This window comes from Rhinoraja longicauda, chromosome 37 (genome assembly GCF_053455715.1).
Source record: "Rhinoraja longicauda isolate Sanriku21f chromosome 37, sRhiLon1.1, whole genome shotgun sequence".
Lineage (NCBI taxonomy): Eukaryota > Metazoa > Chordata > Chondrichthyes > Rajiformes > Arhynchobatidae > Rhinoraja > Rhinoraja longicauda.
The window spans coordinates 10023041-10049969 of NC_135989.1; the positions used below are offsets into that span (position 1 = coordinate 10023041).

Consider the following 26929-nt stretch of genomic DNA (forward strand, 5'->3'; position numbering starts at 1 on the left):
CAAAGATAAGCTTACAGCAGCCCAAAGGTAAGCTTACAGCAAGCAGCCCGAAGGCAGCATGCATCAGGAAATGGACGATGAAATTGAGGTAACTTCTTTGCATTATATTTTTGGTGGTCTTTGCAGATGTTGGACATCGTTAAAGAAAGATTCTCAACTGTGCTTAACTGAACGATTGTACCAAGATCAGTTGGCACCATCGGGAATAATCTCCAAAGACGTACAGGTACATGTAGGTTAATTGGCTGGGTAAATGTGAAAATTGTCCCTAGTGGGTGTAGGATAGTGTTAATGTGCGGGGATCACTGGGCGGCACGGACTTGGAGGGCCGAAAAGGCCTGTTTCCGGCTGTATATATATGATATGATATATGATATGATAAAGATTTCTGCTTCATGCTCTCTCATGCCCAACTTCCCCTGAAAAAGCCATGGAGGTTTTTCCCCTCTCCCCTGTCTCTCAGTCCGAAGAAGGGTCTTGACCCAAAATGTCACCTATTCCTTTTCTCCACAGTTGTTGCCTGACCCACTAGGTTACTCCAGCTTTTTTGGGTCTATCTGAGGTTTAGGGAGTTGGGTAGAGTTAATCAAAGACTTAACTAAGATAAACCAGGGTTTCTTTTCTGCCGGAATTAAACGGGATATGGATTCAAGGAGAATATTGCAGTTATCGAACAGTGCAACAATTCTTATCTATCTTATCTATATTCTCATATACGCCATCTTATCTATATTCTCATATACGCCATATCATATCATATCATCATATCATATATACACAGCCGGAAACAGGCCTTTTCGGCCCACCAAGTCCGTGCCGCCCAGCGATCCCCGTACATTAACACTATCCTACACCCACTAGGGACAATTTTACATTTACCCAGCCAATTAACCTACATACCTGTACGTCTTATCTATATTCTCCAGAGATGCTGCTTAACTGGCTGAGTTAGTCCAACACTTTGTGCCTTTGTCAGGCAGCTGCCCAGTTCCTTGCTGTTAGGTTTTTCTTCCTTGCTTATCTAATTTGGAGGAAGTAGACATGAGAAATAATCATATATTTATATATTTTATTTATTCATGTGTGTGTGTGTGTGTCTACATGTGTGTAACTACTTGCGTGTGTGTGTGTCTCTACTTGTATGTGAGTGTGTGTGTTCAGAACTGATTGGAGCAGAATTAGACCATTCGGTCCGTCAAGTCTACTCCATCATTCAATCGTGGCTGATCTGTCTTTCCCTCTCAACACCATTCTCCTGCCTTCTCCCCATAACCCCTGACACCCCTGATATGTGTGTGTAGTTTAGAGACAGCAGCATGGAAACAGGCCCATCAAGTCCCATGCTGACCATTGACCAACTATCCACACTCATTTTATGTTTTTATGTTATCCCACATTCACGCCCGCTCTCTATGCTCAATAAGGCATCATTCACAGAGGTCGATGAACCTTGAGACCCGCACGTCCTTGGGATGTGGGGGGAAATCAGAGCACCTGGAGGAAAACCACGCGGTCACAGGAAGAGCATGTAAACTCCACACAGACAGCACCCGAAGTCAGGATTGAACCCGGGTCCCTGGCACTGTGAGGCAGCAGCTCTACCCGCTGTGCCACCGTCAAAATGGGCTGCCACAGATCCCACAACATCAATTAAGCATCGGGTAGTGCTGCTGCCTCATAAGTCCAGCAAACAGTTCAATCCTGACCTCCGGTGCTGTGTGTGTGTGTGTGTGTGTGGAGTTAGTACATTCTCACTGTGATAATGTAGGTTTTTTAGAGTCACAGAGTGATACAGCATGGAAACAGGCCCTTCGGCCCACACCACCCAACTTGACCCAGCTATACTAGTCCCACCTGCCAGCATTTGGTCCATATCCCTCCAAAACCTGTCCTATCCATTTTTGGAAGATAGACACAGAAAACTGGAGTAACTCAGCGGGTCAGGCAGCATCTCTGGAGAGAAGGAATGGGTGACGTTTCGGGTCAAGACCCTTCTTCAGATTGGTCAGGGATAAGGGAAACGAGAGTCTCAGACGATGATTTGGAGAGATGAAGAACAACGTAAGCAAAACAAGTAACGATGATGAAGGAAACAGGACATTGTTAGATGTTTGTTGGGTGAAAACAGGAAGCCGGAGTGACTAACACATTACAAATGCGTGCAGATTGTTAGGTGGTTAATTGACCACTGTGACTTATTCCTCGCATCTAGAGCACTGGGAGGATCTAGGAGACAGAGCAATTAGAGACATAGAAAATAGGTGCAGGAGGAGGCCATTTGGCCCTTCGAGCCAGCACCGCCATTCATTTTGACCATGGCTGATCATCAACAATCAGTAACCCGTGCCTGCCTTCTCCCCATATCCCTTGATTCCACCAGCCCCGAGAGCTGGGATGGGAATGTGTGGAGAATAAAATGTGTTTGAGTAGGAACATTGTGAAGAAGAGGTGTACAGACCCAAACCTGGTCTGTCTATCCCTTCCAAAGATGCTGCCTGACCCGTTGTGTTACTCCAGCACTTTGTGCTTAGTGTAATAAACACTGCGTGATGGATATTGGATTCAGTGGGCTGAAGGGCCTGTTTCTGTGCTGTATATCTCTATTGAGTCCATGATTTTATATCTGTGCACAAGGAAGGCAGTTTTTCCACTGGCTTGTGTAGTTTTGGTTTAGTTAGAGATACAGCATGGGAACAGGCCCTTCTGTCCACCACGTCCATGCTGACTGTCGATCCATTCACACTAGTTCTATGATTTCCCACTTTCTCGTCCATTCCCGACAACACTGGGAGAACATTACAGAGGCCAATTCACCTATACAAACCTATATTAAAACTAAACCGTTAACCTACAAACCCGAGGTATTTATTCACAAAATGCTGGAGTAACTCAGCAGGTCAGGCAGCGTCTCCGGAGAGAAGGAATGGGTGACATTTTGGGCCGAGGCCCTTCTTCAGACTGGGTTTCAAACCTACAAACCCACACATCTTTGGGATGTGGGAGGAAACCGGAGCACCCGGAGAATACCCACGCGGTCACGGAGTGAACGTGTAAAACGCCACACAGACAGCGCCCCGTAGTCAGGATTGAACCTGGGCCTCGCGTGCTGTGAAGCAGCAACTCTGCCACTGTGTTGCCCTGGCAACTGGTTATGCAGGAGCATCAATTGCATTTTCTGTTGCTGCCAGAAACCTGCCGTGCAGGTCTGAAACAACTACCTGTGAACAATGAAAGTGAGAGGTTTCCAATCTTGAACTGCAAGGATCCTGTTGCACAGTGGTAGAGTTGCTGCCTCACAGCACCAAAGATCCAGGTTCGACCCTGACTACGGACGCTGTCTGTGTGGCGTTTTACACGTTCACCCCGTGACCACCCCGGGTTTCATCCGGGTGCTCCGGTTTCCTCCCACATCCCAAAGATATGTGGGTTTGTAGGTTAATGGTTTAGTTTTTGTATAGGTGAATTGGCCTCTAATTTTCTCCCAGTGTTGTCGGGAATGGACGAGAAAGTGGGAAATCATAGAACTAGTGTGAATGGATCGACGGTCAGCATGGACGTGGTGGGCAGAAGGGCCTGTTCCCATGCTGTATCTTTAACTAAACCAAAACTACACAAGCCAGTGGAAAAACTGTCTTCCTTGTGCACAGATTATAAAGTCATGGACTCATAGAGTCATATAGCACAGAAACAGGCCCTTCAGCCCACTGAATCCAATGACGTGCAGATTTGTAGGTTAGTTGGCTTCTGTAAATTGTAACTTGTCCCTAGTGTATAGGATAGTGCCAGTGTATGGGGCGGAGCAAGCTTCTTCAACGTGGATGAGTCAGTCTGAAGAAGGGTCTCGACCCGAAATGTCACCCATTCCTTCTCTCCTGAGATGCTGCCTGACCCGCTGAGTTACTCCAGCATTTTGTGAATAAATACCTTCGCTAGTTTACGGGGTGATCGCTGGTGGACTTGGGCTGAAGGGCCTGTTTCCACGTTGTATCTCTAAAGTCTAAAGATCCTGTATATTCTGGGCTGAACCGGTTCTCTCTACTGGGGGGTGGGGGGAGGGGAAACTAAGACTGGGTGACCTTAATTGAAAATCGATAAGAGTTAAATCAATAATTAAACTAAAAGGACACAGAGTGCTGGGGGAAAACCAGCAGGACAGGCAGCATCCCTGGAGAACATGGATAGGTGACATGTGCAGGAAGGAACTGCAGATGCTGGTTTGGCGAAGATAGACACAAAGTGCTGGAGTAACTCAGCATCTCTGGAGAGAAGAGATGGGTGACATTTCAGGTCGAGACCCTTCTTTGACCCGAAGCATCACCTCCATTCTCTCCAGAGTTACTGCCTGACCTGCTGAGTTACTCCAGCACTTTGTGCCCGTTTTGTGTAAACCAACATCTACAGTTCCTTATCTCTACTTAATAATTAATCCAGTTTATTTGAGCCAGGTTTTCATTTGCTGCCACACGTTATTCCTCCCGCACAACCTTCTTGGAGGCAATATTGTTATTAAAACGTCCTCACTACCCCTTTCCATGGTAGTCCATGCCAAAAGGATTGGACAGCCTAGATGCAGGAGAAATGTTCCCCATGTCGGGGGAGTCCAGAACCAGGGGTCACAGTTTATGAATAAGGGGCAGGCCATTTAGGACTGAGATGAGGAAGAACCTATTCACCCAGAGAGTGGAATTCTCTGCCACAGAAGGCGGTGGAGGCCAATTCACTGGATGTTTTCAAGCGAGAGTTAGATTTAGCTCTCAGGGCTAAAGAAATCAAGGGATTTGGGGAGAAAGCAGGAACGGGGTAATGATTTTGGATGATCAGCCATGATCATATTGAATGGCGGTGCTGGCTCGAAGGGCCGTATGACCTACTCAATAGACAATAGGTGCAAGAGGAGGCCATTCGGCCCTTCGAGCCAGCACCGCCATTCAATGTGATCATGGCTGATCATTCTCAATCAGTACCCCGTTCCTGCCTTCTCCCCATACCCCCTGACTCCGCTATCCTTAAGAGCTCTATCTAGCTCTCTCTTGAATGCATTCAGAGAATTAGCCTCCACTGCCTTCTGAGGCAGAGAATTCCACAGATTCACAACTCTCTGACTGAAAAAGTCAGGTACTCCAGCACCTATTTTTCTATGTTTTCTATGTCTATGTTACACAACCCCTACGCACCCCTCGAACAGAAACATCACCCATTCCTACTCTCCGGAGACGTTGCCTGTCCCACTGAGTCACCCCTGCACTTTGTGTATATCCACACTCGATTAGTCACATTGTGTGAGCTCTTTGGAAGTTTCCAGAACTCAGTGTTCTCTTGTCACGCTGACCAGCAACCCTCAAAGTTGTTGACTCATCCAAAGAAAGGTCAAAGTTTTCCCGACAAGAATCTCTGGCACGTTTTCCTTTCAGGTTTTTGTTTCCACATTGAGATCCACTGTCGTAATTCAGATGCAGAGTCCAAAAAAAAAGCTGGAGTAACTCAGCGGGTCAGGCAGCATCTCTGGAGAGAATGGACAGACGAATGGGTCGGGACCCTTCTTCAGACTGATTGTAGTAGTGGGGGGGGGGGGGGGGGGGGGGAGCAAGCTGGAAAAGAGAGATAGGGATAGGACAAAAAGGGTCTCGACCCGAAACGTTACCCATTCCTTCTCTCCCGAGATGCTGCCTGACCTGCTGAGTTACTCTGTGGAATTCTCTGCCTCAGAGGGCAGTGGAGGCCAATTCTCTGAATACATTCAAGAGAGAGCTAGATAGAGCTCTTAAGGATAGCGGAGTCAGGGGGTATGGGGAGAAGGCAGGAACGGGGGGGTACTGATTGAGAATGATCAGCCATGATCACATTGAATGGCGGTGCTGGCTCGAAGGGCCGAATGGCCTACTCCTGCACCTACTGTCTATTGTCTATTGCTCCAGCATTTTGTAAATAATATAGGGATAGGACAAAGCCTGGCAAGTGATAGGTTGGGTAGGAAGGAGCTGGTTTAAACTGAAGGTAGACTAAAAAAGCTGGGGTAACTCAGCGGGACAGGCTGAAGGAGATTCTCGACCCGAAACGTCACATATTCCTTTTCTCCAGAGACGCTGCCTGACCCGCTGAGCAACTCTAGTTTTTTGTGTCTATCATAAGTGGTAGGTTGATGCAGGTGGGGGGGGTTTGATTAGCAGACGAGTGGACAATTGTAGAGATGAAAAGAAGACAAAAGTGTGTTGGATAAAGTGCAGAGAGTTGTAACGAAAATATTTATTTGGTTGCAGAGTACTTTAGCACATCCTGGTTTGTGTAAGGATCCTTATAAATCGGAGTCTTCGCGTTTATATTCCAAATCAGTGCTGAGCTAAAGGTCTTGGGTGACACAAGGAACTGCAGACGTTGGGATCCTAAGCAAAACACAAAGTGCTGGAGGAACTCAGTGGGTCAGGCAGAATTGGTGGAAGGAGTCGACAGGTGACATTTCGGGTCGGGACGCCTTCTACCGAGCGGTTGAAGTGGGGGAGGATGATGGAAAGGAGAGGTGGGGGGTGGGACAAAGACCGGCAAGTGATAGGTGGATACAGGTGAGGGTGGAAAAACTCTGCCCCCAACCTCTTTTCCAGTATCAATCAATCAATCAGTACCCTTCAATCAGCCTGAAGAAGAGTCCCGACCTGAAAGCTCACCTATCCATGTCTTCCAGAGATGCTGCCTGACCCGCTGAGTTACTCCAGCACTTTGTGTTTTTTTTTTGTTAACCAGCATCTGCTCGGGTACAGTCCGAGTCACCTCTACCTCTTTGCGGACATTGGACTTTGTCTATGGAGCTGATGTGCTGCAATGCTGAGAACTACGGTGGCACGGTGGCGCAGCGGTAGAGTTGCTGCCTTACAGCGCCGGAGACCCGGGTTCCATCCTGACTACGGGCGCTGCCTGTACGCGGTTCGTCCGTTCTCCCCGTGACCCGCGTGGGTTTTCCCCCGCAGCTCCTGTTCCCTCCCACACTCCCAAAGACGTACAGGTTTGTAGATTAACTGGCTTGTGAAATTGTAAATTGTCCCTAGTGTGTTAGTGTGCAGGGATCGCCGGTCAGCGCGGATTCGATGGGCCGAAGGGCATGTTTCCGCGCTGTATCTCTAAACTTAAGTTTCGAAGATGAGAAAATGGGATAACATAGAACTAGTGTGAATGGGTGATCGATGGTCGGCATGGACTCGGTGGGCCGAAGGGCCTGCTTCCATGCAGTATTTTAAAAACTAAAGCACCATTGATGCTTGGCGGCAGCGGAAATGAAATGGGGAAGTTAAATGAATGGGTGGTGCAGGTACAGACACGTACAACATTTGAGAAGCATGAATCCAAATCACCAAAGCATAGAAGACAACGCCCAAGTGTTGGTAAATAGCATCAATATGCATTGAGACTAGTTAATGGCTAGCACAGACTTGGTGGACTGAAGGGCCTGGTTCTGTGCCTTATGAGCTTATACATTTGACCACTTTTGAAGGAAGGTATAAGCTAGCAAAGCACACACAACTACATCGACACAAGAACTGCAGTTTTAGTTTTAGGTTTCTTATTGTCAAGTGTACCGGGTATAATAGACCACCATCGAACCATTTATTGCCATGTGTACTGAGGTACAGTAAACAGCTTTGTTATCCATGCCATCCAATCAGATGATACTGCACACAAATACAATCAAGTTAAACTCAATAACAAGAGGTCGAGCAGAGAGGAAGATTCAGGGTGCAGAATACAGTTTAGTTTCGTTTCTTTTTGAGATACAGCATGGAAACAGGCCCTTCTGCCCGCCAAGTTCAGGCCGACCAGCGATCCCCGCACACTAATACTATCCCACACACACACACACACTAGGGACAGTTTACAATTGTACCAAGCCAATTACCCTACAGTCCTGTACGTCTTTGGAGTGTGGGAGGAAACCGGAGCACCAGGGGAAAACCCACGTGGGTCTTGGAGAGAAAGCACAAACTCCGTACAGACAGCACCCGTGGTCAGGATGGAACCCGGGTCTCTGGTGCTGTGAGGCAGCAACTCTACCGCTGCGCCACCGTGCCGCCCCCAAATGTGGGAGGAAACTGGAGCCCCCCCCGGGAGGGAAACCCACTTGTAAACTCCACACGGACAGACAGCGTCGAACCCAGGTCGGGATTGGACCCGGGTCTGTGGCGGTGCTGTGAGGCAGCAGCTGCAACGATGGAACATGAAACTGCCAAGTCTCGCAATTTTGTTGGTTTTGCTGACAGTTGGAGAAGAGCACCAGGCGCCTGAGAGAGCTGTTCCACGCCAATGAGATCCCCGTGGACACCGCCGGGACCCTGATGGTCCGCTACGCCAATGACTACGACAGGGTGGCACAAGACATCATTCGGCTGAAGGAGCAAGGTGAAGGTACGTTTGTAACCACTATGCCCTCGTGTGTAGGCAGTAGATGAGAACGTGGGACAACATGGTACTAGAGTGAACATTGAACACCCACAATAGGTGTCTGGGGCTATGGGGAGAAGGCAGGAGAATGGGGTTAGGAGGGAGGGATAGATAATAATAATAATAATAATACATTTTATTTATATAGCGCTTTTCATATACTCAAAGACGCTTTACAGAGATTTTGAGAACATAGGGAAATGAATAAATAGATAAATAAGTAAATAAATAAATGAACAGAGAAAGGAGACAGAAGGTGAGGTGACCTTCAGTGGTTGAAGGCAGTACTGAACAGGTGAGACTTCAGCGATGTTTTGAATGTGGTGAGTGTGGGGGAGTCTCTAACGGTTTGGGGTAGTGAGTTCCATAGGGTGGGAGCAGCGATGGAGAAAGCCCTGTCCCCCCAGGATCTGAGTTTGGTCCGGATGTGGGGGGATAGGAGATTGGCAGCGGCAGAGCGGAGGGTGCAGGTGGGAGTGTGCCTGTGGAGGAGGTCGGTCAGGTAGGATGGGGCCAGGTTATGGAGGGCTTTGTAGGTTATGAGGAGGATTTTGTACTGGATTCTCTGGGGGATGGGGAGCCAGTGGAGTTTATAAAGGACGGGGGTGATATGGTCACGGATCGAGGTGTGTGTGAGTAGACGGGCAGCGGAGTTTTGAATGTATTGAAGTTTATTGATGATTTTTGAGGGTGCGCCATAGAGGAGGCTGTTGCAGTAGTCCAGACAGGAGGTGATGACGGCGTGGATGAGGGTTTCTGCAGCTGTGGAGGAGAGGGATGGACGGAGACGGGCAATGTTTTTGAGGTAAAGAAGGCTGTCTTTGTGATGTGTTTGATGTGTTTGTCGAAGGAGAGGGTTTGATCAAGGATGATTCCAAGATTCTGGATGTGGGGTGAGGTGGATACTGGGAGACCATCAATGTTGAGGATGAAGTTTTGGGTGGATTTGGTGAATTTGGTGAGCGTTTTTGGACCAATGATGATGATTTCAGATTTGTTGCAATTGAGTTTGAGGAAGTTTGATTGATTGAATGGCGGATCAGCCATGATTGAATGGCGGAGTAGACTCGATGGGCCAAATGGCCTAATTCTGCTCCTAATACTTACGAACATGAACGCAATCACTCTTCAATGGCTGGCGCTGTGGGCCAGAGAGATGGGTTGCACGCCCCACTCTCATTCTTGGATCGGGACTGGCTTTGCAAGGCCTTTGCCCAAGAAGGACAGGACATCTTCTCTTGAGCCCAGCCCCTGGTCCGCACCTGGGAGCTTTAAGTCAAGAGAGAGTGAGACTCGTCCATTAGAGCTCCAACGAGGTGATGAAACTCAGAATACAAGGTTCAGAGACTGGGTTTATGAGGCAATGCCCCTACATCTACACCTCACGCTGCCTCGGCAAGGCCAGCAGCATAACCAAGGACCAGTCTCACCCCCGGTCACACCCTCTACTCCCCTCCCCCATCAGGCAAGGGGCACAGAAGTGTGAAAACCCACACCTCCAGATTCAGGGACAGTTTCTTCCCAGCTGTTATCAGGCAACTGAACCATCCTACCACCAACTGGAGAGCAGTCCTGACCTCCCATCTACCTCACTGGAGAATCCCACTCTATATTTAATTGGACTTGACTTTATCTTGCACTAAACGCCATTCCCTTTATCCTGTCACTGTACACGGTGGACGGCTTGATTGTAATCATCTTCCTCTGACTGGTTAGCACGCAACAACAAAAAGCCTTTCACGGTACCTCGGTACACGTGACAATAAACTAAATTAAACTAGACCCCCGTTTGGTGGAAGAGAATTGGCACATAAGAAATCACAAAGTGGCCTGTCTCTTAGCACTGACCAACTGTCCACATGTTTTAGATTTTTTGTTAGATTTAGAGATATAGCGCGGAAACAGGCCCTTCGGCCCACCGGGTCTGCGCCGCCCAGTGATCCCCGCACATTAACACTATCCTACACACACTAGGGACAATTTTTTTTTTTAAACATTTGCCCTGCCAATTGTGCCCTGCCAATTGTGCCCTGCCAATTAACCTACAAACCTGTACGTCTTTGGTGTGTGGGAGGAAACTGAAGATCTCAGAGAAAACCCACGCAGGTCACGGGGAGAACGTACAAACTCCGTACAGACGGCGCCCGTAGTCAGGATGGAACCTGAGTCTCCGGCGCTGCATTCGCTGTAAGGCAGCAACTCTACCGCTGCGCCACCGTGCCGCCCAAGGTTTAGTTTGTAGTTTAGAGATACAGCATGGAAACAGGCCATTCGGCCCACCAAGTGCATGCCGACCATCACTGTTCACTCTAGTTCTATGTTATCCCACTTTCTCATCCACTCCCTGGACACTAGGGGTAATTTTACGGACAGCAGAACAGTCACAGGGAGAACATGCAAACTCCACGCAGACAACACCCGAGATCAAGATTGAACCCAGGTCTCTGGCTCTGTGAGACTGCAGCTCGACCAGCTGTGCCACTCTTGTGTTTCTGAATGTTATAATAAAGGAACCTGAAATCCAGGTTTTGTAAAAGTGATTCCAGGCACAATTGTCCTTGCACAAGAGTCAATTGTAATCATCAACGGTTGACCTGGTTACAAGTTAACATTTGCAATTATACTTCATCCTCTGTGTGTCAAGCAATAGTTATCCAGGGTGCATCAGTGACCAGATCCAATTGACAATCTTCCATATGAAAGGACTGGTGTCACACCAAAGGCTATCTCTCTTCACGCCCTCTCTGTCTCTTATCTTCTCCCACACTTTGGTGTTGCCCAACCTCCACGGATGTTGAATCCCAGTACATGACCAAAGTTTCCATGTAGCTGTCCAAATCCCATCCGGAAGGGTGTCCGGGGTTTCGGGGAGAAGGCAGGAGAATGGGGTTAGGAGGGAGAGATGGATCAGGGGTGATTGAATGGCAGAGTAGACTCGACGGGTCGAATGCCCTAATTCTGCTCCTATAACATGAACTGGAACTTCAATCCCCTCCCAACAACGCTCCTTGAGTTGAGATGATCTAATTGGCACCTAAAGTAGACAGGATCACTATACAACCAAGAGCATGCACTCTGGTCAAGGTGATTGGGGAGCAGATAGTTGACTTTATATTTACTCGTTAACTTGACCAAAACAACTGAGGCAAACGTAATTCTGGTAACTTTCTTATTTATTTGGTTACAGATTCAGATCATGATGACCCTGGACCTCAGGTAAGGACTAACGTTGCCAGATTTTCTGTTAAATCTTCAGTTTGTTCAATGAATTGGACTATTCCAAGTCAAAGAGACAGAGTTCCCGTCAATTAGAGGCTACAAATGAGGCATCCGCAGGTTTTGTGGTAACCTGAGTTGCCAAACAGTCTCCATGTCGGTCTCCTTACAGGGAAACATTGATCTTGGAGTCAGTGAAAGTTTATCACTATGGGCCCAGTGTCTGAGAGAGGATGTGCTGGCATTGGAGAGGGTCCAGAGGAGGTTTACAAGAATGATCCCAGGAATGATCGGGTTAACATATGATGAGCGTTTGACAGCACTGGGCCTGTGCTCGCTGGAGTTTAGAAGGATGACGGGGAACCTCATTGAAACCTACCAAATAGTGAAAGACCTGGATAGAGTGGATGTGGAGAGGATGTTTCCACTAATGGGAGAGTCTAGGACCAGAGGGCACAGCCTCAGAATTAAAGGACGTGCAGTAAATAAGGAGGAATTTCTTTAATCAGAGGGTGGTAAATCTGGAATTCATTGTGGAGGCCTTCAATTGATATTTTTAAGATGGAGATTCTTGATTAATACGTGTGTTCGGTTTTATGGGGAGAAGGCAGGAAGATGGGGTTGAGAGGGAAAGATAGATCATTCATGATTAAATAGCAGAGTAGACTTGATGGGCCGAATGGCCTAATTCTGCTGCTATAACTTATGAAATTATGAATGTTAACAACCATATTCTGCCCTTATCTTCCCATTTACTCCATCTATTGTAATTGAGTTTGAAATGATCTGTTTGGATAGCATGTAAAACAAACCTTTTCACTGTACGTCGGTACACATGACAATAATAAACCTAAGGTAGACATAAAATGGTGGGGAAACTCAGCGGGTCAGGCAGCATCTCAGGAGAGAAGGAATGGGTGACGTTTCGGGTCGAGACCCTTCTTCAGACTGATGTCAGGGGAGGGGGCGGGACAAAGATAGGATGTAGTAGGAGACAGGAAGACAGTGGGAGAACTGGGAAGTGGGAGGGGAAAGAGAGGGACAGAGGAACTATCTGAAGTTAAAGCCCCCTCCCTTGAATAACTTCAGATAGTCCCTCTGTCCCTCTCTTTCTCCTCCCCTTCCCAGTTCTCCCGCTAGTCTTCCTGTCTCCAACTACATCCTATCTTTGTCCCGCCCCCTCCCCTGACATCAGTCTGAAGAAGGGTCTCGACCCAAAACGTCACCCATTCCTTCTCTCCTGAGATGCTGCCTGGCCCGCTGAGTTTCTCCAGCATTTTGTGTCTACCTTTGATTTGAACCAGTTATTTTCCTACCCATAATAAACCTAATGCTTAGGTTACCATATTGATGCTATTCCACCGCTGGTGCCTTAAGCCTCTTGTATCCTTCTCTTCACAGGACAATGAAGATGAGGACATACAGGTAATGCAAGTCTCCCTCAAGGCTGCACATTGAGTTTATTGTCACCTGGTTTATTCCGCGGATTCTAAGGAAAATTTGGGTAGTGCGATGACGTAGCAGAGATGCTGGCATGTGGGCACGAGGTAGCGTGAATTCACACAGTCATTTCTCCAGAGTGGCAGACTCGGTGGGCTGAAGGGGCCTGTTTCTGCGTTGTATCTCTAAACTCAATAAACTATCGCCATCAGGCTATTAAATCTACAAATAAGCTTTGAACGACATAGACCTGGGGGCATCGGTTTGTCTTTTTGCATTACTATTGTTTGTTTGTTTTTGTGTGCATGTGTGTGTATATACTATATATATATACATTTATATATCTATATATCTATATATATATATATATATATATATATATATATATAAATATATATATAGATATATAGATATATAAATGTATATATATATATTATATACACACACATGCATATAGTGTATATATAGTATACATATACATTGTGTGTGTGTATATATATATATATGTGTGTATATATATATATATATATATATATATATATATATATAAAAAAATATATATATACCCACATATATATATGTATATATATACACACACACACACACACACAATGGTATATGTATACTATATATACACTATATGTGTATACATAGTGTGTGTGTGTATATATGTATACATAGTGTGTGTATATATACATCGTGTGTGTGTATATATATATAGATAGATACAGTATATCTATATGCATATATATATAGATACAGTAGATCTATATGTGTGTGTGTCTGTGTGTACATATATATATGTGTGTCTGTGTGTACTATGTCTATTAATAATAATAATAAACATTTATTTTATATAGCGCTTTTCCAAATGCTCAAAGACGCTTTACAATACAGTCAAGACATAAAAACAAACAAACGAACTGTCCTGACGGAGAAGCGGCGAACAAATAGCGCCAGCGTCCTCTCACGTCAGGGTCCGGCAGTAGACAATAAAGAACACAAGACACACAATTACAATTTTTAACACAAACAGCCATCACAGCGATTGCTCCAGGCACACCCTCACTGTGATGGAAGGCAAAGAAAAGTCTTATCTCCTCCTCATTCTTCTCCCGTGGTGCCACGAGGCGATCGAGGCTCCCGACTTTTGAAGCCCCCACCGGGCGAAGGAAAGTCCCAGGGCCGAGCCGAGCAGGCCGATGAAGGTCCTGAGCCCCTATTCTGTTGTGCTGCTGCATGTAAGACAATCCCATCTCAGTACACACTATCCTAACACTATCCTCCACACACGGGACAATTTACATTTATACCAAGCTATTGTTCTGCTGGGACGTCTATATACTAAAACTCTTGTTTATTTGTTTGTTTGTATGTTCCTGAACTACAGCCAAAATGGCACATGATAGCGCAACAATTTTAGGCCCACCTTACTCGCCATTTGGTGCTAATGGAAGAAGTTTCATTGAAATCGGTATTATATTTGTAAAGTTATTCACATTTTTAAGTTTAAATCTATCTCCTAGGGAGGGAGGGGGGAGAGAGGGAGAGAGAGTGGGGGATTGAGTGGGGGGGAGGGAGAGGGGGGTGGAGGGAGGGGGGAGGGAGGGGGAGGGGGAGGGGGAGGGGGTGGAGGGAGGGGGGAGGAGAGGGTGCTGCACCAATGCAGGAGAGGTTTGGGCCCAATGTGACAATAAAACACCTCTCTCTCTCTCTCTCTCTCTCTCTCTCTCTCTCTCTCTCTCTCTCTCTCTCTTCCCCCCCCCCCCACACTTTAATTATTTGATACTCCAAGACTATTAAAAAGAAATGAGAGTGATAAAAGAGAAATTATATTACTTAAGAGCAGAGTTTTGCCCTGGTCTATTTCCCACCTCTTCCCTTTTCCCAACCCAGTGGTTCTCGAGGACAAGTCGGTCAGTTCTCCAGCTGGTCTGTGGCCCTCTGTGAGGTCGCAGTTCTGTCAGATGCACCATGTGTTATTCCCATGCATGTGGTTAATTGTTTAAGGAAGTCAAACTCTGCAATGTAGTACCCCCAATGCCTCCTCCATTTTCGACGTGTGATTGTATTCACTTTCTGTTTTCACCCAGCACATTGCAGACCGACTAAGGGCTCTTCCGCTGACAGCCGAGAACTTGGAAATGTTTAACTCGGCAAGAAGAAACGAGGTTCCCCGCGAGCCGAGACAGTTTGCTTGCTTGACTTGTGACCGTGATTGGTGGCGTGATGTACCTGAGAGAAAACAGGTAAAGCCACAACAATATTAGACTGTAAGCTACAGGCAGTCAGCAGGGCAGCACGGTGGCACAGCGGTAGAGTTGCTGCCTTACAGCGCCAGAGACCCGGGTTCAATCCTGACTACGGGTGCTGTCTGTAGGGAGTTTGTACGTTCTCCCCGTGACCTCGTGGGTTTTCCCCGGGTGCTCCAGTTTCCTCCCACACTCCAAAGACGTGCAGGCTTGGAGGTTAATTGGCTTCGGTAACATTATAAATAGTCCCTAGAGGTGATCGCTGGCCGGCGCGGACTCGGTGAGTGGAAGGGCCTGTTTCCACACTGTCTAAAATCTAAAACTAGGAAAAACATGTAGGTGTTCATTTCAATGCAATCAATACTAGGGTGGTACAGTGCGCAGCTGGTAAAGCTGCTGCCCTGATCTCTGAGTGGAGTTTGGACGTTCAACCCGTGCGATGTGAGCGTGGGTTTCCTCTGGGTGCTCCGGTTTCCTCCCACATCCCAAAGGCATGTGGGTTTGTCGGTTAATTGGCCCTCTGTAAATTGCCGCTAGTGTGTGGCAAGTGGACTCAAAAGTGGGATATCAGTTGCCAGATTTTGTCCCTCCTCAACCTCTCTTTTCCAGCCTTGCTCCACCCTACTGCAATCAGTTTGAAGAAGTTTCCCAACCCAAAACGTCACCTCTCCATTCCTTCCACAGATGCTGCCTGACCCACTAAGTTCCTCCAGCACTTTGTGTTTTCCTGTTACACCAACTCATTTTTATCTCACGCAGACTGAGATATTGTCTTTGCCCTATCCACGCCTGTCCCAACTTCTTTGTCATTGAAACCTAACTTGTTTTCTCCCCTTCCCAATTCACACTGAACGTCTAGGTCGCTGAAACCTCTGCTCTGGTTTTCTCTCTCCACAGAGGCTGCCTGACCCGTTGGATATTTCGAACATTTTCTGTGTTTGTTTCAGAATTCTAGCAACTGCGGTTTTTCTGACTTTCATAGAGTCATAGAGTGATCCAGTGTGGAAACAGGCCCTTCAGCCCAACTTGCCCACACCGGCCAACATGTCCCAGCTACACTAGTCCCACCTGCCCGCGTTTGGTCCATAACCCTCCAATCCTGTCCAATCCATGTACCTGTCTAACTGTTTCTTAAACATTGGGATAGTCCCTGCCTCAACTACCTCCTCTGGCAGCTTATTCCATACACCCACCACTCTTTGTGTGAAAATGTTACCACCCGAATCCTATTAAATCTTTTCCCCTGCACCTCAAACCTATGTCCTCTGGTCCTCGATTCAGCTACTCTGGGCAACAGACTCTGTGCATCTACCCGATCTATTCCTCTCATGATCTTATAAGACCACCCCTCATTCTCCTGTGCTCCAAGGAATAGAGTCCCAAAAAGGTGGAAAGACTCTAAGGGGAGTAAGAGACACCTGTGGCTGACAAGGGAAGTCAGGGACAGCATAAAAATTAAGGAGAGGAAGTATAACATAGCAAAGAAGAGTGGGAAGACAGAGGATTGGGACTCTTTTAAAGAGCAACAAAAGTTAACTAAAAAGGCAATACGGGGAGAAAAGATGAGGTACGAGGGTAAACTAGCCAATAATATAAAGGAGGATAGCAAAAGTTTTTTTAGGTACGTGAAGAGGAAAAAAATAGTCAAGGCAAATGTGGGTCCCTTGAAGACAGAAGCAGGGGAATTTATTATGGGGAACAAAGAAATGGCAGACGAGTTAAACCGTTACTTTGGATCTGTCTTCACTGAGGAAGATACACACAATCTCCCAAATGTTCTAGGGGCCGGAGAACCTAGGGTGATGGAGGAACTGAAGGAAATCCACATTAGGCAGGAAATGGTTTTGGGTAGACTGATGGGACTGAAGGCTGATAAATCCCCAGGGCCTGATGGTCTGCATCCCAGGGTACTTAAGGAGGTGGCTCTAGAAATAGTGGAAGCATTGGAGATCATTTTTCAATGTTCTATAGATTCAGGATCAGTTCCTGTGGATTGGAGGATAGCAAATGTTATCCCACTTTTTAAGAAAGGAGGGAGAGAGAAAACGGGTAATTATAGACCAGTTAGTCTGACATCAGTGGTGGGGAAGATGCTGGAGTCAATTATAAAAGACGAAATTGCTGAGCATTTGGATAGCAGTAACGGGATCATTCCGAGTCAGCATGGATTTACGAAGGGGAAATCATGCTTGACAAATCTACTGGAATTTTTTGAGGATGTAACTAGGAAAATTGACAGGGGAGAGTCAGTGGATGTGGTGTACCTCGACTTTCAGAAAGCCTTCGACAAGGTCCCACATAGGAGATTAGTGGGCAAAATTAGGGCACATGGTATTGGGGGTAGGGTACTGACATGGATAGAAAATTGGTTGACAGACAGAAAGCAAAGAGTGGGGATAAATGGGTCCCTTTCGGAATGGCAGGCAGTGACCAGTGGGGTACCGCAAGGTTCGTTGCTGGGACCCCAGCTATTTACGATATACATTAATGACTTAGACGAAGGGATTAAAAGTACCATTAGCAAATTTGCAGATGATACTAAGCTGGGGGGTAGTGTGAATTGTGAGGAAGATGCAATAAGGCTGCAGGGTGACTTGGACAGGTTGTGTGAGTGGGCGGATACATGGCAGATGCAGTTTAATGTAGATAAGTGTGAGGTTATTCACTTTGGAAGTAAGAATAGAAAGGCAGATTATTATCTGAATGGTGTCAAGTTAGGAGGAGGGGGAGTTCAACGAGATCTGGGTGTCCTAGTGCATCAGTCAATGAAAGGAAGCATGCAGGTACAGCAGGCAGTGAAGAAAGCCAATGGAATGTTGGCCTTCGTAACAAGAGGAGTTGAGTATAGGAGCAAAGAGGTCCTTCTACAGTTGTACCGGGCCCTGGTGAGACCGCACCTGGAGTACTGTGTGCAGTTTTGGTCTCCAAATTTGAGGAAGGATATTCTTGCTATGGAGGGCGTGCAGCGTAGGTTCACTAGGTTAATTCCCGGAATGGCGGGACTGTCGTATGTTGAAAGGCTGGAGCGATTGGGCTTGTATACACTGGAATTTAGAAGGATGAGGGGGGGATCTTATTGAAGCATATAAGATAATTAGGGGATTGGACACATTAGAGGCAGGAAACATGTTCCCAATGTTGGGGGAGTCCAGAACAAGGGGCCACAGTTTAAGAATAAGGGGTATGCCATTTAGAACGGAGATGAGGAAGAACTTTTTCAGTCAGAGAGTGGTGAAGGTGTGGAATTCTCTGCCTCAGAAGGCAGTGGAGGCCAGTTCGTTGGATGCTTTCAAGAGAGAGCTGGATAGAGCTCTTAAGGATAGCGGAGTGAGGGGGTATGGGGAGAAGGCAGGAACGGGGTACTGATTGGGAGTGATCAGCCATGATCGCATTGAATGGCCTACTCCTGCACCTATTGTCTATTGTCTATTGTCTACTCAACCTCTCCCTGTAGTTCAGACCCTCCAGTCCTGGAAATATCCTCATAAATCTTCTTTGTACCCTTTCCAACTTGACTTTCGGATTTATGGTTTTAATGGGTCTGATTGAGAACTGGATTCGGCCGTGATATCGCACGGCCTCTCTCCACAGGTATCACGATGTCGTCGTTGCAAACAAAAATATTGCCCTGTGCCGAGGGATCAGGAATGGGGTTTGGCTGAATACACTTGTCCCTACTGCAACTATTTTTTCAGGTAAGACCTTGGCGCACCCACCAGGTTGGGTCCCCTTTTGCTCTTGGCGCCTCCCACAAACTGGGTCCATCTTTGTTCTTGGCAACCCTCCCACAAACTGCGTCCATCTTTGTTCTTGGCAACCCTCCCACAAACTGGGTCCATCTTTGTTCTTGGCAGCCCTCCCACAAACTGGGTCCATCTTTGTTCTTGGCAACCCTCCCACAAACTGGGTCCATCTTTGTTCTTGGCAACCCTCCCACAAACTGGGTCCATCTTTGTTCTTGGCAACCCTCCCACAAACTGGGTCCATCTTTGTTCTTGGCAACCCTCCCACAAACTGGGTCCCTCTTTGATCTCACCGTCCCGTCTCTCCCACGCCAGGTCCGCAGTATGGCCTGGAGATTGATGGTTCTTGTTGACCATCGTCCGGAGTTGTTGACTCGGTGTCTGCTTCCCACTTTCAGGAGCTATGGCCAGATGGGTCTCCCTGCCCCGTGCTACAGATGCCGGAGCATCGTCCTGCCCATCCGTATCCTCCCGCCAAGGGAGCAGCGGAGGCAGCCCGGGGGCGGGCACAACCGACGCGAGCCACACAGCTGCTGTGCTGAAGATTGTTGCAACAGGCAAGGTAACTGACCCGGTGCGTAGGAGGCAACTGCAGATGCTGGTTTACACCATGGACACAAGATGGCGGCACGGTGGCGCAGCGGTAGAGCTGCTGCCTTACAGCAAATGCAGCGCCGGAGACTCAGGTTCGATCCTGACTACGGGCGCCGTCTGTACGGTGTTTGTACGTTCTCCTCGTGACCTGCGTGGGTTTTCTCCGAGATCTTCGGTTTCCTCCCACACTCCAAAGACGTACAGGTTTGTAGGTTAATTGGCTGGGCAACTGTGAGAAAAAAAAATTGTCCCTTGTGGGTGTAGGATAGTGTTAGTGTGCGGGGATCGCTGGGCGGCGCGGACCCGGTGGGCCGAAGGGCCTGTTTCTGCGCTGTATCTCTAAATCTAAAAAAAAATCTAACTCAGCGTACAGGACAGGCACCATCTCTGGAGAGAAGGAATGGGTGACGTTTCGGTTCGAGTCCGTTGCCCACCAATGATCACCCGTACACTAGTTCTATCGGCACACTTCTTCAGACCCGAGCTGACCCAAACCTCTATGGGGACCTCCAGGGGGGGGGGGGGGTAGGGTGGGGGCTGAAAATGTGTTGAAAGCCCACCATGATAGCTCCAGAAATTAAACTGGGAATAGAGAGGGTCGCAGCGATAGAGTTGCTGCCTCACAGTGCCGAAGACCCGGTTTGATCCTGACTACGGGTGCTGTCTGTGTGGGATCTGTACGTTCTCCACGTGACCACGTGGGTTTTCTCCGAGTGCTCCAGTTTCCTCCCACCTTCCAAAGACGTGCTGGTTTATAGGTTAATTCCCGGAATGGCGGGACTGTCATATGTTCAAAGACTGGAGCGACTAGGCTTGTATACACTGGAATTTAGAAGGATGAGAGGGGATCTTATCGAAACGTTTAAGATTATTAAGGGGTCGGACACGTTAGAGGCAGGAAACATGTTCCCAATGTTGGGGGGGTCCAGAACAAGGGGCCACAGTTTAAGAATAAGGGGTAGGCTATTTAGAACGGAGATGAGGAAAAACTTTTTCAGTCAGAGTTGTGAATCTGTGGAATTCTCTGCCTCAGAAGGCATTGGAGGCCAATTCTCTGAATGCATTCAAGAGAGAGCTGGATAGAGCTCTTAAGGATAGCGGAGTCAGGGGGTATGGGGAGAAGGCAGGAACGGGGTACTGATTGAGAATGATCAGCCTTGATCACATTGAATGGCGGTGCTGGCTCGAAGGGCCAAATGGCCTCCTCCTGCACCTATTGTCTATTGATGAGGGGGGACCTCGTTGAAACTTACCGAAATGTGAAAGGCCTGGATGGAGTGGATGTCGAGAGGATGTTTCCACTAGTGGGAGAGTCGACAACCAGAGGTCGAGGGGCCTGTTTCCACGCTGTATCTCTACTGTACATTGACCACCTGTATGCGGCACCCATGTTCACCCGTGTTGCCCTGTGTGTTACAGAGCCTTACGTTGCTGGTACCCACTGTGTACATCCCAGCACGCGGAGAGCGCGCGGGCTACCAAGGATCCTGCTCCCCTGCGATGCGCACGAGTCCAGTGGCTCCACCGTGGCCAGTTGCATCAGCCAGAGCTCCCTCATGGAGTGCAGAGTTGAAGACATCATTCGGGAGGATCTCAATATGATCCCTGAGGGAAGCGATGAGGAATGAATTGCTACAGTCCTGCAGTTTGCCACCTCTTCAGCTTGTTGCCCAGAGTAAATATTGACACGGACCAGATGTCAACTCCATCCCACAGCAAGGTTCAAACATACGGACAACCACACAGCGTTCAAAGTTGTTCATTGCAACCTAACAAGAGAAAGGTAGCCTGGTATTCTCCTTAATTAAAACCCCTCTTCTACAACTCTGTGCATTTACTGAAATCATTTGGCTTGCCGATAGGGCCGTAGTGTGTTTTAGATAGTCACGGTGGCGCAGCGGTAGAGTTGCTGCCTCACAGCGCCGGAGACCCAGGTTCCATCCTGACTACGGGTGCCGTCTGTGCGGGAATTGCACGGTCCCCTGGTGACCGGGTGGGTTTCCTCCGGGTGCTCCGGTTTCCTCCCGCACTCCAAAGACGTGCAGGTTTCTAGGTTAATTGGCTTCTGTAAATCGTCCCCAGTGCGTAGGATCGAACTAGTGTACGGGTGATCCTTGATCAGAGTGGACCAAAGGGTCTGTTTCCACGCTGTATCTCTAAACTAAACTAAACCACCTGCATGGGGGTGTTGCATGCAGCCTGTCCACCCGATTATAAGGAGGATGTGGAGGCAACGGAGAAAGTGGAGAGGAGGTTGACCAGAATGCTGCCTGAATACTGCTCTGAATGCTGAATGCTACTCTGAATGCATTCAAGAGAGAGCAAGATAGAGCTCTTAAGGATAATAATAATAATAATACATTTTATTTATATAGCGCTTTTCATATACTCAAAGATGCTTTACAGAGATTTTGAGAACATAGGGAAATGAATAAATAGATAAATAAGTAAATAAATAAATGAACAGAGAAAGGAGACAGAAGGTGAGGTGACCTTCAGTGGTTGAAGGCAGTACTGAACAGGTGAGACTTCAGCGATGTTTTGAATGTGGTGAGTGTGGGGGAGTCTCTAACGGTTTGGGGTAGTGAGTTCCATAGGGTGGGAGCAGCGATGGAGAAAGCCCTGTCCCCCCAGGATCTGAGTTTAGTCCGGATGTGGGGGGATAGGAGATTGGCAGTGGCAGAGCGGAGGGTGCAGGTGGGAGTGTGCCTGTGGAGGAGGTCGGTCAGGTAGGATGGGGCCAGGTTATGGAGGGCTTTGTAGGTTATGAGGAGGATTTTGTACTGGATTCTCTGGGGGATGGGGAGCCAGTGGAGTTTATAAAGGACGGGGGTGATATGGTCACGGATCGAGGTGTGTGTGAGTAGACGGGCAGCGGAGTTTTGAATGTATTGAAGTTTATTGATGATTTTTGAGGGTGCGCCATAGAGGAGGCTGTTGCAGTAGTCCAGACGGGAGGTGATGAAGGCGTGGATGAGGGTTTCTGCAGCTGTGGAGGAGAGGGATGGACGGAGACGGGCAATGTTTTTGAGGTGGAAGAAGGCTGTCTTTGTGATGTGTTTGATGTGTTTGTCGAAGGAGAGGGTTTGATCAAGGATGATTCCAAGATTCCGGATGTGAGGTGAGGTGGATACTGGGAGACCATCAATGTTGAGGATGAAGTTTTGGGTGGATTTGGTGAGCATTTTTGGACCAATGATGATGATTTCAGATTTGTTGCAATTGAGTTTGAGGAAGTTTGATTGAAGCCAAGATTTTATTTCAGTAATGCAGTTTGTCAGTGTAGAGTGTGTGGTGGAGGAGATTGACTTGGTGGAGATGAGGAGCTGGATATCATCGGCGAAGCAGTGGAAGTTGAGACCATGACGGCGGATTAATTGACCAAGGGGGAACAGGTAGAGGATGAAGAGGAGGGGGCCAAGGACTGAGCCTTGGGGGACACCTTGGGGGAGGGGAGCTGTGGGGGATTTACAGTTGTTAATGGAGATGAACTGGTGTCTGTCAGAGAGGTAAGATTTGAACCAGGATAGGGCTGTGCCGGTGATGTTAAGGGAGGTTTCAAGTCGGGTGAGGAGAATGGAGTGATTTATGGTATCAAAGGCGGCGCTGAGGTCAAGTAGGATGAGGATGTTGAGGTTGCCAGTGTCGGAGGAGAGGAGAATGTCGTTTGTGATTTTGAGGAGCGCAGTTTCAGTACAGTGGTTTGAGCAGAATCCGGATTGGAAAGTTTCATACAGGTTATTGGTAGAGAGGTGGTATTTGAGTTGGGAAGCTACAGCACGTTCCAAAACTTTGGACAGAAAGGGTAGGTTGGAGATTGGTCTGAAGTTGTTTGGGGTGTCAGGGTTTAGACCAGGTTTTTTCAGAATGGGGGTGACAGCAGCGATTTTGAGGGATGGCGGGACGATGCCAGTGGACAGGGAGGAGTTTACTGTTGCAGTGATAAGTGGAGAGAGAGCAGGAAGGCAGGCCTTGACAAAGCTGGAGGGGATGGGGTCCAGAGAGCAGGTGGCAGTTTTTATTCCTGTGAAGAGGTCAGAGAGGTCGGTGGTGGAGATTGGGGAGAACTGAGGCAGGGGCTGACAGGATAAGGGGGGGCAGGTGGTTTGAGGGGGAGCAGGTGCGTTGGTGGTTAAGGTGCTGTAGATGTTGTCTATTTTGCTTTGGAAGAATGAAAGGAAAGTGGTGCATTTGTCAACTGTGAATGATTGGGAGATGGTGTCCAGGGGGCTGAGGAGTTTGTTTATTGTAGAGAAGAGTGTTTTTGGGTTTCCGGAGCCAGAGTGAATTATTTGAGAGTAGTAGGTGGAGTGGGCATGGGAGAGGGCATCTTTATAGTGCTGTATGTGGTCTTTGTAGGCTTGGGAGTGAATTGTGAGACCTGTTTTGTTGCGGAGTCTTTCAAGTTGGCGGGCATGAGTTTTCATCACGCGGAGCTCAGGGGTAAACCAGGGAGCAGAGTGGGTGAAGGAAACTGTTTTGGTTTTTATAGGTGCAAGCTGGTCGAGGCAGGAGGAGAGAGTGCGGTTGTAGTAGTGAGTGAGGTCAGAGGGGCTGCGGAGGTCAACGAAGGGAGAGGCGGACATTATTTCAGAGAGGGAGGATGAGAGCGAGGTAGGTGAAACAGAGTTCAGCTTGCGGAAGTTTATTTTGCGTTTTTGCTTTGGAGCTGGGGTGGGAATGTTGACGGACATGGTGATGGCTAAGTGATCAGAGAGGGTGGGGTCGGAACCAGAGAGGTGATGTAGATTTAGTCCAGTGGAGCAGACAAGGTCCGATCAGCTGACCAGAATGCAGGGATGGAGTGACCGGTCTGGGAGTAGACAAACTTGTGACCGGAGCCTCTGTGGATGTATCTGGGTGGTCGTAGAAGTCCGTGGTTGATGATGGCAGAGATGCATGTCGGAGTGGAGTGGTTGTTGAGCTGGAGCAGCCTCGCAGCCAAGTACTTCAGTGCCATGCCAGGCAGGAGCGAAGGAGCATCGAGCCCAGAGAGATCAAAAGGCCACAGCAGGCACAACAGGCTGATCCAGAGCAAGGCCGATGAGGACCGAGGAAGCTGAGCAGCCTGAGGGTTAATACGGAGCTGAGGACGTGCAGGCAGAGGAGGTAGCCAGGCAAGCAGGCAGCCAGGCTAGCGGTAGCGTTAGCGAGTTGATGACTGCAGCGCTAGCTGTCAGGTAACCCACAGGGGAGCAGTCCAAGCCAGCAGAGACAGGAGCACAGACAGGAGTGAGAGGTCCAAGGGTGTGGAGTCCAAGGGTGCGGAGGCAGCGGTGGAAGAGCTGGGCAGATGATACCAGGTCAAGCAGAAGGATTAGTTTAAGTAGAGGGATTTTTTCAAATCTGAGAAATCTTTTTAAAAACGGCAAAATTAATCCAAAAATAGAAGTGGTGAGAAGCGGCGAACAAACAACGCCAGCGTCCTCTCACGTCACGTCCGGTTTTTGGATAGCGGAGTCAGGGGGAACGGGGAGAAGGCAGGAACGGGGTACTGATTGAGAATGATCAGCCATGATCACATTGAATGGCGGTGCTGGCTCGAAGGGCCGAATGGCCTCCTCCTGCACCTATTGTCTATAATATTAGCTACAAGGAGAGATTGGTCAAACCTTGATTGTTTCCTCTGGAACGTTCGAGATTGTGGGGAGACCAGGTAAAAGTACATCAAATTAGAGGAGACATAGATGGGGTAGACAGTCGGAGCTTTTTCCCCAGGGTCAAAATGTCAACAGTTACAGGGCCTTGCGTTAAGGCGGGAAGGGCAAGTGGAGATGCGCGGGCACATTTTTTACACAGAGGGTGGTGGGTATCTGGAACGCACTGACAGGGTTGGTGATGGAGGCGGCTATGGTTGGAGCATTAAAGAGGCTTTTAGATGGGTATATGTATTCAAGAGAGAGTTAGATTTAGCTCTTCGGGCTAGTGGAATCAAGGGATATGGGGAGAAAGCAGGAACAGGGTACTGATTCTGGATGATCAGCCATGATCATGTTGAATGGCGGTGCTGGCTCGAAGGGCCGAATGGCCTACTCCTGCACCTTTTTTCTATGTGCAGGGAATGGCGGGGGGTGGGGGTTATGTATCGTGCATGCAGATGAGATTCGTTTATCTTGGCATCATGTTTAGCACCGCCTTTGTGGGCCGAAGGGCCTGTTTATGTCCTGCACGTTGCTATGTTCTACGACAGAGCAAATGTTTGACTTCTGCACAATTAGTCGTGGAGTGAAGAAGTCAAACATCGTGGCAGGAGGCCCTTCAGCCAACCATATCCGTGCTGTCCATCCATTCTCCATCTGCACTCATCCCATTCACGCCACACTTACTCTGCAGCTTTCTATACCATGTACTCTTTAAATGTTGGAATACCCTCTGCCTCCACTATCCCCTCAGGCTCCATCAAGCCACCGAGGGAAAAATAATTCAGTTTAAAGATACAACATGGAAAACAAGCCTTTGGCCCCATTGATTCCACGCCAACCATCAATCACCTATTCACATTAGTTCTCAGATTTCGCTTGGGCAGCTTACAGCCCAGTGGTATGAATATTGATTTCTCTAACTTCAAGTAGCCCCCGCATTCCCTCTCTCTCCATCCCTCCCCCACCCAAGTCGCACCAGCTTCTCGTTTTCACCCTGCAAACAGCCTACAATGGTCTGTTTCCTTTATCGTCGTTACTTTTTTGCATTTCTTTCGTTCATTGTTCTTTATCTCTCTACATCATCGTCTATATCTCTGGTTGCCCCTTATCCCTAACTAGTCTGAAGAAGGGTCTCGACCTGAAACGGCGCCCATTCCTTCTCTCCAGAGATGCTGCCTGTCCTGCTGAGTTACTCCAGCATTTAGTGTCAATCCTTGATTTATTTAGCCTGGCGCAGGCAGAATGTGCTTTTCCTGTCTAATTTACGATACGATACGAAAATACTTTATTGTCGGGTCAAGTCTAACATTTTTCTTGCATCTCAGCAGCTCCACTTGCAACATCAACAAAGACAAAGAGTGTAATACAAGAAACGAGGATTCACCATAACATTACAATCACAAATGATGACACATTCAAGACCCTTCAACGTACATTTGATCTGGGATTGAGACCCGTGTTTAGTTTCAGGATTGACTGGTGCACAAAAGAGTGCTTCAGTCTAACCTTATTCAATCTTGGCACCCTGTACCTCCGATTTGATGGTAACAATTCGTATTCACTGTTCAGGACATGGTCGGGGTCAGGGACAATATTGTTGGCCAACCTTAGCATGTTG

At 47.9% G+C, this 26929-nt stretch overlaps 1 protein-coding gene across 3 annotated transcripts; it reads left to right on the top strand.

The window, feature by feature from the left end:
- On the top strand, positions 1–26929 carry LOC144610535 (shiftless antiviral inhibitor of ribosomal frameshifting protein homolog). 3 transcript variants are annotated; one of them, XR_013549435.1, is made up of 9 exons: positions 1–88; positions 8244–8388; positions 11612–11640; positions 13042–13065; positions 15174–15329; positions 18924–19027; positions 19474–19637; positions 21089–21452; positions 26637–26929. XR_013549435.1 is itself a non-coding variant. In XM_078429316.1 (8 exons), the coding sequence occupies exons 1-8, from the start codon at positions 59–61 to the stop codon at positions 21295–21297; spliced, it is 861 nt and encodes a 286-aa protein (XP_078285442.1). In that variant the 5' UTR covers positions 1–58; the 3' UTR covers positions 21298–21477. The 3 variants fall into 3 exon arrangements, 1 of the variants encoding a protein (XP_078285442.1); XR_013549436.1 differs by having other exon boundaries at positions 26640–26929; XM_078429316.1 differs by lacking the exon at positions 26637–26929 and having other exon boundaries at positions 21089–21477.

Excerpts from the sequence above, each read along its gene's own strand:
- LOC144610535 (XM_078429316.1), top strand. The coding sequence starts at position 59 with ATGCATCAGGAAATGGACGATGAAATTGAG. Across the intron at positions 89-8,243 it reads AAATGGACGATGAAATTGAG|TTGGAGAAGAGCACCAGGCG; the intron begins GTAACTTCTTTG and ends TTTTGCTGACAG. Across the intron at positions 19,028-19,473 it reads TACTGCAACTATTTTTTCAG|GAGCTATGGCCAGATGGGTC; the intron begins GTAAGACCTTGG and ends TCCCACTTTCAG.